Source organism: Rattus norvegicus, chromosome 5 (genome assembly GCF_036323735.1).
Source record: "Rattus norvegicus strain BN/NHsdMcwi chromosome 5, GRCr8, whole genome shotgun sequence".
Classification (NCBI taxonomy): domain Eukaryota; kingdom Metazoa; phylum Chordata; class Mammalia; order Rodentia; family Muridae; genus Rattus; species Rattus norvegicus.
The window spans coordinates 131705126-131717314 of NC_086023.1; the positions used below are offsets into that span (position 1 = coordinate 131705126).

At 41.7% G+C, this 12189-nt stretch overlaps 1 protein-coding gene across 1 annotated transcript in view; it reads left to right on the forward strand.

Moving 5' to 3' along the window:
- The window catches only part of Agbl4 (AGBL carboxypeptidase 4), a 1279356-nt gene that overhangs the window by 1221575 nt on the left and 45592 nt on the right, over positions 1-12189 (forward strand). The window contains 2 exon segments of the mRNA NM_001350232.2: positions 1003-1155; positions 3135-3297. Coding sequence (NP_001337161.1) covers positions 1003-1155; positions 3135-3297 — 316 coding nt within the window.

Genomic DNA, 12189 nt, shown 5'->3' on the forward strand with positions numbered 1-12189 from the left:
GAGCAGTGTACTCCTCACCTCTCCTTCATCTAAGAACTTCTCTTTGCAGCGGATGGAGACCATTATAGGAAACCACAACCAATCAAAGCGCAGCATTATGGAGTCCCGGATACATCTACAAAACATTCCAGCACCTAAGGCTCAGGGGTCATTGCAGAAGATGGGGCAGAAAGATGTTTAAGAGCCAGGGGATTTGCTGTGAGATTGTATCTCCTAGTAATGTCAGAAGCCACACCTGCAAAGTCTCACCGGCATGACTGCCGGAACATGAACTGAACAAGAACAATAGACACGCCAAAGTGAACCAGGGCAAAGACCACGAGCTTCGATCCTATACAAAGAACTACAGCTAAGGAATCTTCGGAGTAGGAGAAAGTCTTCCTGGGCAAAAGCACACTAATATATGTATGCATGAAGTGACAATTAATGTAAAAAGAGAACATGAATTTGAAAGCGAGCAGGAGAGATATATGGGAGGCTTTGGAGTGAGGAAAGAGAATGGAGAAATGATGTAATTATAACTTCAAAATTAAAAGAAAAGGGTTTTTTTAAATCCCAAGGCTCAAAGTAGGAGCACAATTTACTCAGACTCCTCAGCTAGAGATGGAAGTTAAAACAAAATCACAGGAATGGCTAATGTACATACAATGATTTCCTGGAAGGTGTTTCTTAATAATCAGATAATAACTTCTCAAAGTGCCAAATCATGTTCTATGTAAGTAACTTAGTTGAAAATACCACAAACCCCTCATTTCTTGAAGACCTCTAAAAGACACATGCTACCAGTGGTGCCTCCTGACATTGAGGAGACATTAGTTAAAAATGAACAGAAATCGATCCTCACCTGTCTCCTACCCTCCAATCACATTGCAAATAGCTGTCAAGTCTATTGACAAAGAAAAAAACAAAAGCAGCCAGCTGGAAAGGATGTGCACAGTGTGGCCTCCTTTAAGGCAGCTCTGTAGGCCCAGCCTTCTCATTTGTTATCCTTTCTTTCAACAGAAAACAAGCCTAGAGTTCTATATTGACATCCATGCCCACTCCACTATGATGAACGGCTTCATGTATGGCAACATCTTTGAGGATGAGGAAAGGTTCCAAAGGCAGTCCATTTTCCCAAAACTCCTTTGCCAGAATGCCGAGGACTTCTCCTATGTAAGTGAAAAGTGCTGGCATAGCCAGTCCCCACCCTGGGTGCCTCAGCACCTCTTCCTCCCACACCTCCCTCTCCTCTGGTTCATTTTCATTTGGCCTGACAGGGGAGTGTTTGGCCTGACTTGTCACCTAGTTTAGTGTCTCTGACTCCAGCATTAACAAGGCAAAGCAACCCATCACACGGTCTCCTTGTTTCGTGCCTAGCCTGTGGTCTGTTTTCACTTGCCCAAGTTCTTCCAGCAGGAGAACAATGTGTCTGCTCAAGGCATTATACACCCACCATTCTCATCTTCCGTGACTTTCTTGGCCCCAATTTCTTTGTCAGTAATTGGTGAGTATATTTCTTTTTACCTAGCCTGCACTGTTGCTTCCTGGGAAGACATATGCAGCTACAGATATGAAAGTCCCTTGCAGGCAGAGAAGACCTCAACAACCTTCAGAGGCATCTGAAGTGGATGGGACAGGCTGGGAGGAGGAAGTTAGAAATTCTGTAGCACAAAGCAACGTCAGAAAAAAGCAGGGAGAGAAGATGAGGAGAGACATCAACATGCACTATTGGGACATTGGGATAGTTTTGTTCTTTTCCCTTTGTTTTGATACTAAATCTCTGGGCCTTGTTACTGCCATGTGGCAGTTGGGAAGAGGCCCACAGAGGTCATGGCAATTTTTGAAGTTGATGAGCTGAAAACTCACCTGCTCATTGCTTCAGGCTGGACATTAGTGAGGATGATGGATTTCCGTATGTGGTAAGATGCTCTGTGAATTGCAGTCTTTGGATGTCAGGCCTAGAAAGGAGGTTTGAAGGTTGTTTAGCACGTCCATTTTTATAACCAAGAGAATCCTATGGACTAGAAAAGTTGAGAATCTACTGCAAAGTCACCTAGAATTTAGGATGTAGAATCAAACAGGCATCTGCCCATTAGCAGCTATGGAACAAAAATATTTGTTTGCGTAGGAACCTATAGAGCCTTTGCAATGATGGTGATTTCAGAGCAGGCTGCAGCCGATAGCTTACTGGAAGGTATGCCATAGGTCTGAGATACTCACAGGAGTTAAGGTTCCTGGATCTACAGAACAGACATCATCTGGGCCATGTTTCTGTTCCTGGTGATGTTTCTGTATCCTGGCTTCTTCGGGAGCTCTGGGCTGCCCTCAAGATCATCTATCCCAGTTCCATTCCTATCTCTTCTCTGACTCTCAAGAACTGGCTCCAAAATGGGAGAGTTAATGTCTTACCACATAGATTTCAAAGCTTTTGCACTGGAGATTCTATGACCTTTTTACACTTGCCTTCACCTCTACTACACAGAAACTGAGGACCACCAAAAGGGCAGCTGTTAGCTATCAAACGGTGGGAAGCAAAACTTACATGTCTGAACAAGAAGACCTAAGTCTAGCCTGCTTCCCTTGTTGTTTTCCCTAATGGGTGCTGGCCACAGTGTACAAAAGGAGCATCCTTGATCTCCCTAGCTTTTGTTGGACATGAATTCACTTCTCTCGTAGGGATACCTGGAGCCACTAAGTTCACATCTGTGAACTTCACATCTATGCTGATTTGCTTACTTATACATTTGTGAACTGCGGTTTCCTCATCTGTGGTTTCCTCATCTACAGAGAAATAAAAAATGAACACCTATTTCAATGAGTTCTTTTAAAACTAAAACATGATACTAGTCAGGGAACAGTATCATCATGTTGAACATTTCATTCTCATTATAATCATAGTATAGTTTATGTACCCCCTCTCTCCTTTTCACTCCTTCACCAGTCCCACTCAGATTCCTACAGGTATCTATGCCCCAGAAACCCTTATGGATGCTTCCGATACATTTGTTGACTAACCAGTCCTCACAATAACTGAGATGGGGAAGCAGATCCCATTTGTCAGATGAGGAAACTAAGAACTAGAGGCATGGGATTTGCTTATTGTCTAAGAGCTGGTCTCATTCTCTGTTTCTTCCCAACTTTATCTTTCACAGACTAGCACATCCTTCAACCGGGATGCTGTGAAAGCAGGAACTGGCCGGCGTTTCCTTGGTGGGCTTCTGGATCACACATCATACTGCTATACCCTAGAGGTTTCCTTCTACAGTTATATCATTGGGGGTACTACAGCTGCTGTGCCCTACACTGAAGAAGCCTGTATCCTTGCCTGGTCCCTACTATATTTAGACCAGCCTTCATCTAGCTGGGGGCATCAAACGAGAGGGTTTTCTAGGCAGGTCAAAAGTTTGATGTCACCTAAGAAAAGTGCTAGTCTCTGGGATGAGGAGGAATGTAGAAGATTCTATTGGTGGTGTCTCTGGTCTGTTTGGTTTGTCTCTGACCCTCACATGCACTTCATATGGACATAGACATCTCAATTGCTGCTTTCAGGCCCCAAATCTCCCTTAGGCCCCGGGGCCCATGTCCTTCCCACTTGTGCTCCTGTCTTTCTCATTTACCACCATACCTGTACTTCCTAGCTTCTTCTCCCTCACTTTCTCTTTGCTCTACTCACCATTTTCTGTCTTTCTTCTCTCTTTCCCTCTCTTCTCTCCAGTCCCTCCTCACCAATCATGTGGTTTTCTCTCCCTACTTATTACTCCTTCTCACCTCCCTCCCTTCCTTCCTCCCTCTTCTTTTTCTTCTCACCCCTTTTCTTCTGACCCTCCATCTTCCCCGCCCCACCCACCCCTACCTTCTACATCTACCTCCCTGCTTTTGATAAACTGCTTTTCCTCCCAGCTTCCCAAAAAATATTCCCTTAAGTTCACCATAGTGAAAACTGGGAGCCACTTTCCACCTTGCTTGATTTCTTTGTAAAGAAAATGTATTCACTAGTTTTAGCTTATCTCAAACTTGTTTTATTGGGTCTGTGACATTCTGATAGAACTTACTAGTTTTTATCCTTTGAGTTTTAAAATCAATTCATTTCTCTCAGAGAAAGAATTATAGTAGAGAATGTTCAAATCAGGAAAAGGATAAGATAAATTATGAACACAGTTGTTCCTTGATGTTCCAAGATGCTACCAGAATCCAGAAATCCTGATATTCTAGTGTTCTAGTCTCTTGTGTATAATGTTATAGTATTTGCATATATACATAGATCCTACTGTATACTTCAAGGTATATATGTATTGTCTTTTTTAGACAGGGTCTCTCTATGTAGTCCTGACAGTCCTGAACTTGCTGTGCAGACCAGGTTGGCCTCAAACTCACAAAGAATCGTTTTCCTGACTCTGCCTCACAAGTGCTGAGATTAAAAGTATGAGTCACCAGCTACCTCAACATATATTTTAACTCATCTCTAGATAACATAATATCCGAAATATTGTAAGTGTCGTGCAAGTCAGTGTTATACTGTATTTTAGGAAATAATAACAAGAAAATTATCCGTAAACAGTCAGTACAGACTCAATTTTGTAAAACTATTTTCTATCCATGGCTAGTTGAATCTTCTAGTGCAGAACCCACGGATATTGGAGGCCCACTCACTATATGTACAAACTACCCCTTCCCCATATTAAAGTGCTCACACTAGCCTTTTGTCACTCTTAGTCATAGAGTTCCTACTGTGAACTGAAAATCTCATATGCTAGTGGCATGAGTTAGGACCCAGCCTACTGATGTTCTAGTGAACCCCAGTTACTTCTCAGAGAACTTGAGAGGCCCTGGAGATAGCCTCAGAAGGAGGGACTAGCAAGGAGTAGACCAGGTGGTAGATCTTTGTTTCAGACTTCCTAGAGCCTTAGAGAGATCATAGTAAGAACCGGATGTTCTGCCCACAGACACCAAGACTGAGCCCATCACCTTAAAACATGATGGTTTCTGGCTCAGCAAGACCGGCAGAGTATTCTCTGCAATGAGCAATGAGACGGAGAAGCCAGGGCTTTCCCAAGTCTAGCCATTCTTTTTTTTTTTTTTTTTTGGTTCTTTTTTTCGGAGCTGGGGACCGAACCGAGGGCCTTGCGCTTCCTAGGCAAGCGCTCTACCACTGAGCTAAATCCCCAACCCCAAGTCTGGCCATTCTTTTTTTTTTTTCTATTGGATATTTTAAATTTATATTTCAAATGTTTTCCTTTTCCAGGTTTCCCGTCCATAAACCCCCTATGCCATCCCACCTACCCCTGCTTCTATGAGGGTGTTCCCCAATACACCAACCACTTCCCACCTCCCCCACAACTTTCCCCTACACTGAGGTGTCGAACCTTGGCAGGATCAAGGGCTTCCTCTCCCATGGATGCCCAACAAGGCCATCCTCTGCTATATATGCAGCTGGAGCCATGGGTCTGTCCATGTCTACTCTTAGGATGTTGGTTAGTCCCTGGGAGCTCTGGTTGGCTGGTATTGTTGTTCTTATGGGGTTGCAAGCCCCTTCAGCTCCTTCAATCCTTTCTCTAACTCCTCTATTGGGGACCCTGTTCTCAGTTCAATGGTTGTCTGTGAATAACCACCTCTGCATTCGTCATGTTCTGGCAGAGCCTCTCAGGAGACAGCTATATTAGGGTCCTGTCAGCTTGTACTTCTTGGCATCAGCAATATTGTCTGGGTTTGGTGGCTGTATGTGTATGGGATAGATCCCCAGGTGGGGCAGTCTCTGGATGGCCTTTCCTTCAGTCTCTGGTCCAAACTTTGTCTCCATATTTCCTCCTATGAATATTTATGTTCCCCTTCTAAGAAGGGCTGAAACATCTGCAGTTTGGTCGACCTTCTTCTTCAGCTTCATGAATTTTATGGATTGTATCTGGGGTAATCCAAGCTTTTGGGATAATATCCACTTATCAGTGAGTGCAAACCGTGTGAGGTTTTTTTGTTGTTGTTGTTGTTTTTTTTTAATGAATTGCCTCACTCAGGATGATATTTTCTCTTTTTCTTTTTTCTTTTTTTTCTTATTTTCGGAGCTGGGGGCCGAACCCAGGGCCTTGCACTTGCTAGGCAACTGCTCTACCACTGAGCTAAATCCCCAACCCAGGATGATAGTTTCTAGTTCCTTCCATTTGTCTATGAATTTCATAAAGTCATTGTTTTTGATAGCTGAGTAATATTCCATTGTGTAGATGTACCACATTTTCTGTATCCATTCCTCTGTTGAAGGGCATCTGGGTTCTTTCCAGCTTCTGGCTATTATAAATAAGGCTGCTATGAACATAGTGGAGCATGTGTCTTTGTTATGTGTTGCGGCATCTTTTTGGTGTATGCACAGGAATGGTATAGCTGGGTCCTCAGGTTGTGCAATGTCCAATTTTCTGAGGAACTGCCAGATTGATTTCCAGAGTGGTTGTACCAGTTTGCAATTCCACCAACAATGGAGGAGTGTTCCTCTTTCTCCACATCCTCACCAGCATCTGCTGTCACCTGAGTTTTTGATCTTAGCCATATGACTGGTGTAAGGGGGAATCTCGGTTATTTTGATTTGCATTTCCCTGATGAATAAGGATGTTGAACATTTCTTTAGGTACTTCTCAGCCATTCAATATTCCTCAGTTGATAATTCTTTGTTTAGCTCGTTCCCCATTTTTAATAGGGTTATTTGGCTCTCTGGAATCTAACTTCTTGAATTCTTTGTATATATTGGATATTAGCCTTCTATTGGATGTAGGGTTGGTAAAGATCTTTTCCCAATTGGTTGGTTGCCATTTTGTCCTATTGACAGTGTCCTTTGCATTACAGAAACTTTGTGGTTTTATGAAGTCCCATTTGTCGATTCTTGATCTTAGAGCATAAGCCATTGGTGTACTATTCAGGAAAATTTTCCCTGTACCCATGTGTTCAAGGCTCTTCTCCACTTTCTCTTCTACTAGTTTGAGTGTATCTGGTTACTTGGACTTGAGCTTTGTACAGGGCAATACCAATGGGTCTATTTGGATTCTTATATATGCTGACCTCCAATTGAACCAGCACCATTTGTTGAAAATGTTATCGTTTTCCACTGGATGCTTTTAGATCCTTTGTCAAAGATTGAGTGACTACAGGTGTGTGGGTTCATTTCTGAGTCTTCAATTCTTTTTTTTTTTTATTAACTTCAGTATTTCTTATATACATTTCGAGTGTTATTCCCTTTCCCGGTTTCCGGGCAAACATCCCCCTCCCCCCTCCCCTTCCTTATGGGTGTTCCCCTCCCAACCCTCCCCCCATTGCCGCCCTCCCCCCATAGACTAGTTCACTGGGGGTTCAGTCTTAGCAGGACCCAGGGCTTCCCCTTCCACTGGTGCTCTTACTAGGATATTCATTGCTACCTATGGGGTCAGAGTCCAGGGTCAGTCCATGTATAGTCTTTAGGTAGTGGCTTAGTCCCTGGAAGCTCTGGTTGCTTGGCATTGTTGTACTTTTGGGGTCTCGAGCCCCTTCAAGCTCTTCCAGTTCTTTCTCTGATTCCTTCAACAGGGGACCTATTCTCAGTTCAGTGGTTTGCTGCTGGCATTCGCCTCTGTATTTGCTGTATTCTGGCTGTGTCTCTCAGGAGCAATCTACATCCGGCTCCTGTCGGTCTGCACTTCTTTGCTTCATCCATCTTGTCTAATTGGGTGGCTGTATATGTATGGGCCACATGTGGGGCAGGCTCTGAATGGGTGTTCCTTCAGTCTCTGTTTTAATCTTTGCCTCTCCCTTCCCTGCCAAGGGTATTCTTTTTCCTCATTTAAAGAAGGAGTGAAGCATACACATTTTGATCATCCGTCTTGAGTTTCGTTTGTTCTAGGGATCTAGGGTAATTCAAGCATTTGGGCTAATAGCCACTTATCAATGAGTGCATACCATGTATGTCTTTCTGTGATTGGGTTAGCTCACTCAGGATGATATTTTCCAGTTCCAACCATTTGCCTACGAATTTCATAAACTCGTTGTTTTTGATAGCTGAGTAATATTCATTTGTGTAGATGTACCACATTTTCTGTATCCATTCCTCTGTTGAAGGGCATCTGGGTTCTCTCCAGCTTCTGGCTATTATAAATAAGGCTGCGATGAACATAGTGGAGCACGTGTCTCTTTTATATGTTGAGGCATCTTTTGGGTATATGCCCAAGAGAGGTATAGCTGGATCCTCAGGCAGTTCAATGTCCAATTTTCTGAGGAACCTCCAGACTGATTTCCAGAATGGTTTTACCAGTCTGCAATCCCACCAACAATGGAGGAGTGTTCCTCTTTCTCCACATCCTCGCCAGCATCTGCTGTCACCTGAGTTTTTGATCTTAGCCATTCTCACTGGTGTGAGGTGAAATCTCAGGGTTGTTTTGATTTGCATTTCCCTTATGACTAAAGATGTTGAACATTTCTTTAGGTGTTTCTCAGCCATTCGGCATTCCTCAGCTGTGAATTCTCTGTTTAGCTCTGAACCCCATTTTTTAATAGGGTTATTTGTTTCCCTGCGGTCTAACTTCTTGAGTTCTTTGTATATTTTGGATATAAGGCCTCTATCTGTTGTAGGATTGGTAAAGACCTTTTCCCAATCTGTTGGTTGCCGTTTTGTCCTAACCACAGTGTCCTTTGCCTTACAGAAGCTTTGCAGTGTTATGAGATCCCATTTGTCGATTCTTGATCTTAGAGCATAAGCCATTGGTGTTTTGTTCAGGAAATTTTTTCCAGTGCCCATGTGTTCCAGATGCTTCCCTAGTTTTTCTTCTATTAGTTTGAGTGTGTCTGGTTTGATGTGGAGGTCCTTGATCCACTTGGACTTAAGCTTTGTACAGGGTGATAAGCATGGATCGATCTGCATTCTTCTACATGTTGACCTCCAGTTGAACCAGCACCATTTGCTGAAAATGCTATCTTTTTTCCATTGGATGGTTTTGGCTCCTTTGTCAAAAATCAAGTGACCATAGGTGTGTGGGTTCATTTCAGGGTCTTCAATTCTATTCCATTGGTCTATCTGTCTGTCTCTGTACCAATACCATGCAGTTTTTATCACTATTGCTCTGTAATACTGCTTGAGTTCAGGGATAGTGATTCCCCCTGAAGTCCTTTTATTGTTGAGGATAGCTTTAGCTATCCTGGGTTTTTTGTTATTCCAGATGAATTTGCAAATTGTTCTGTCTAACTCTTTGAAGAATTGGATTGGTATTTTGATGGGGATTGCATTGAATCTGTAGATTGCTTTTGGTAAAATGGCCATTTTTACTATATTAATCCTGCCAATCCATGAGCATGGGAGATCTTTCCATCTTCTGAGGTCTTCTTCAATTTCTTTCCTCAGTGTCTTGAAGTTCTTATTGTACAGATCTTTTACTTGCTTGGTTAAAGTCACACCGAGGTACTTTATATTATTTGGGTCTATTATGAAGGGTGTCGTTTCCCTAATTTCTTTCTCGGCTTGTTTCTCTTTTGAATAGAGGAAGGCAACTGATTTATTTGAGTTAATTTTATACCCAGCCACTTTGCTGAAGTTGTTTATCAGCTTTAGTAGTTCTCTGGTGGAACTTTTGGGATCACTTAAATATACTATCATGTCATCTGCAAATAGTGATATTTTGACCTCTTATTTTCCGATCTGTATCCCCTTGATTTCCTTTTGTTGTCTGATTGCTCTGGCTAGAACTTCAAGAACTATATTGAATAAGTAGGGAGAGAGTGGGCAGCCTTGTCTAGTCCCTGATTTTAGTGGGATTGCTTCAAGTTTCTCTCCATTTAGTTTAATGTTAGCAACTGGTTTGCTGTATATGGCTTTTACTATGTTTAGGTATGGGCCTTGAATTCCTATTCTTTCCAGGACTTTTATCATGAAGGGGTGTTGAATTTTGTCAAATGCTTTCTCAGCATCTAATGAAATGATCATGTGGTTCTGTTCTTTCAGTTTGTTTATATAATGGATCACGTTGATGGTTTTCCGTATATTAAACCATCCCTGCATGCCTGGGATGAAGCCTACTTGATCATGGTGGATGATTGTTTTGATGTGCTCTTGAATTCGGTTTGCCAGAATTTTATTGAGTATTTTTGCGTCGATATTCATAAGGGAAATTGGTCTGAAGTTCTCTTTCTTTGTTGTGTCTTTGTGTGGTTTAGGTATAAGAGTAATTGTGGCTTCGTAGAAGGAATTCGGTAGGGCTCCATCTGTTTCAATTTTGTGGAATAGTTTGGATAATATTGGTATGAGGTCTTCTATGAAGGTTTGATAGAATTCTGCACTAAACCCGTCTGGACCTGGGCTCTTTTTGGTTGGGAGACCTTTAATGACTGCTTCTATTTCCTTAGGAGTTATGGGGTTGTTTAACTGGTTTATCTGTTCCTGATTTAACTTCGGTACCTGGTATCTGTCTAGGAAATTGTCCATTTCCTGAAGATTTTCAAGTTTTGTTGAATATAGGTTTTTATAGTAAGATCTGATGATTTTTTGAATTTCCTCTGAATCTGTAGTTATGTCTCCCTTTTCATTTCTGATTTTGTTAATTTGGACGCACTCTCTGTGTCCTATCGTTAGTCTGGCTAAGGGTTTATCTATCTTGTTGATTTTCTCAAAGAACCAACTTTTGGTTCTGTTGATTCTTTCTATGGTCCTTTTTGTTTCTACTTGGTTGATTTCAGCTCTGAGTTTGATTATTTTCTGCCTTCTACTCCTCCTGGATGTATTTGCTTCTTTTTGTTCTAGAGCTTTTAGGTGTGCTGTCAAGCTGCTGACATATGCTCTTTCCTGTTTCTTTCTGCAGGCACTCAGCGCTATGAGTTTTCCTCTTAGCACAGCTTTCATTGTGTCCCATAAGTTTGGATATGTTGTATCTTCATTTTCATTAAATTCTAAAAAGTTTTTAATTTCTTTCTTTATTTCTTCCTTGACCAGGTTATCATTGAGTAGAGCATTGTTCAATTTCCACGTATATATGGGCATTCTTCCCTTATTGTTATTGAAGACCAGTTTTAGGCCGTGGTGGTCCGATAGCACGCATGGGATTATTTCTATCTTTCTGTACCTGTTGAGGCCCGTTTTTTGACCAATTATATGGTCAATTTTGGAGAAAGTACCATGAGGAGCTGAGAAGAAGGTATATCCTTTTGCTTTAGGATAGAATGTTCTATAAATATCCGTTAAGTCCATTTGGCTCATGACTTCTCTTAGTCTGTCGACATCACTGTTTAATTTCTGTTTCCATGATCTGTCCATTGATGAGAGTGGGGTGTTGAAATCTCCCACTATTATTGTGTGAGGTGCAATGTGTGTTTTGAGCTTTAGTAAGGTTTTTTACGTATGTAGGTGCCCTTGTATTTGGGGCATAGATATTTAGGATTGAGAGTTCATCTTGGTGGATTTTTCCTTTGATGAATATGAAGTGTCCTTCCTTATCTTTTTTGATGACTTTTAGTTGGAAATTGATTTTATTTGATATTAGAATGGCTACTCCAGCTTGCTTCTTCTGACCATTTGCTTGGAAAGTTGTTTTCCAGCCTTTCACTCTGAGGTAGTGTCTGTCTTTGTCTCTGAGGTGTGTTTCCTGTAGGCAGCAGAATGCAGGGTCCTCATTGCGTATCCAGTTTGTTAATCTATGTCTTTTTATTGGGGAGTTGAGGCCATTGATATTGAGAGATATTAAGGAATAGTGATTATTGTTTCCCTTTATATTCATATTTGGATGTGAGGTTATGTTTGTGTGCTTTCATTCTCTTTGTTTTGTTGCCAAGACGATTAGTTTCTTGCTTCTTCTAGGGTATAGCTTGCCTCCTTATGTTGGGCTTTACCATTTATTATCCTTTGTAGTGCTGGATTTGTGGAAAGATATTGTGTAAATTTGGTTTTGTCATGGAATATCTTGGTTTCTCCATCAATGTTAATTGAGAGTTTTGCTGGATACAGTAACCTGGGCTGGCATTTGTGTTCTCTTAGTGTCTGTATGACATCAGTAAGTCTGGCCATTCTTAAATGGGCTTTGCCACTCTCTCCTGCCAACATTTGGTGGTGTGGTCCCTCCAAATCCTTAAAGGCATGTATGAAGGTCAGTTCCATACCATATCCACTTTGCTCTCCTCCGGTATTGTTGCAAAGGGGGTTATAGGAATTATTTAGAAGAAATTTGAGCTTATGGACTAAAGTGAATTCTAAATCCAAGGTGCAGTTCTCTCTGAAAGATG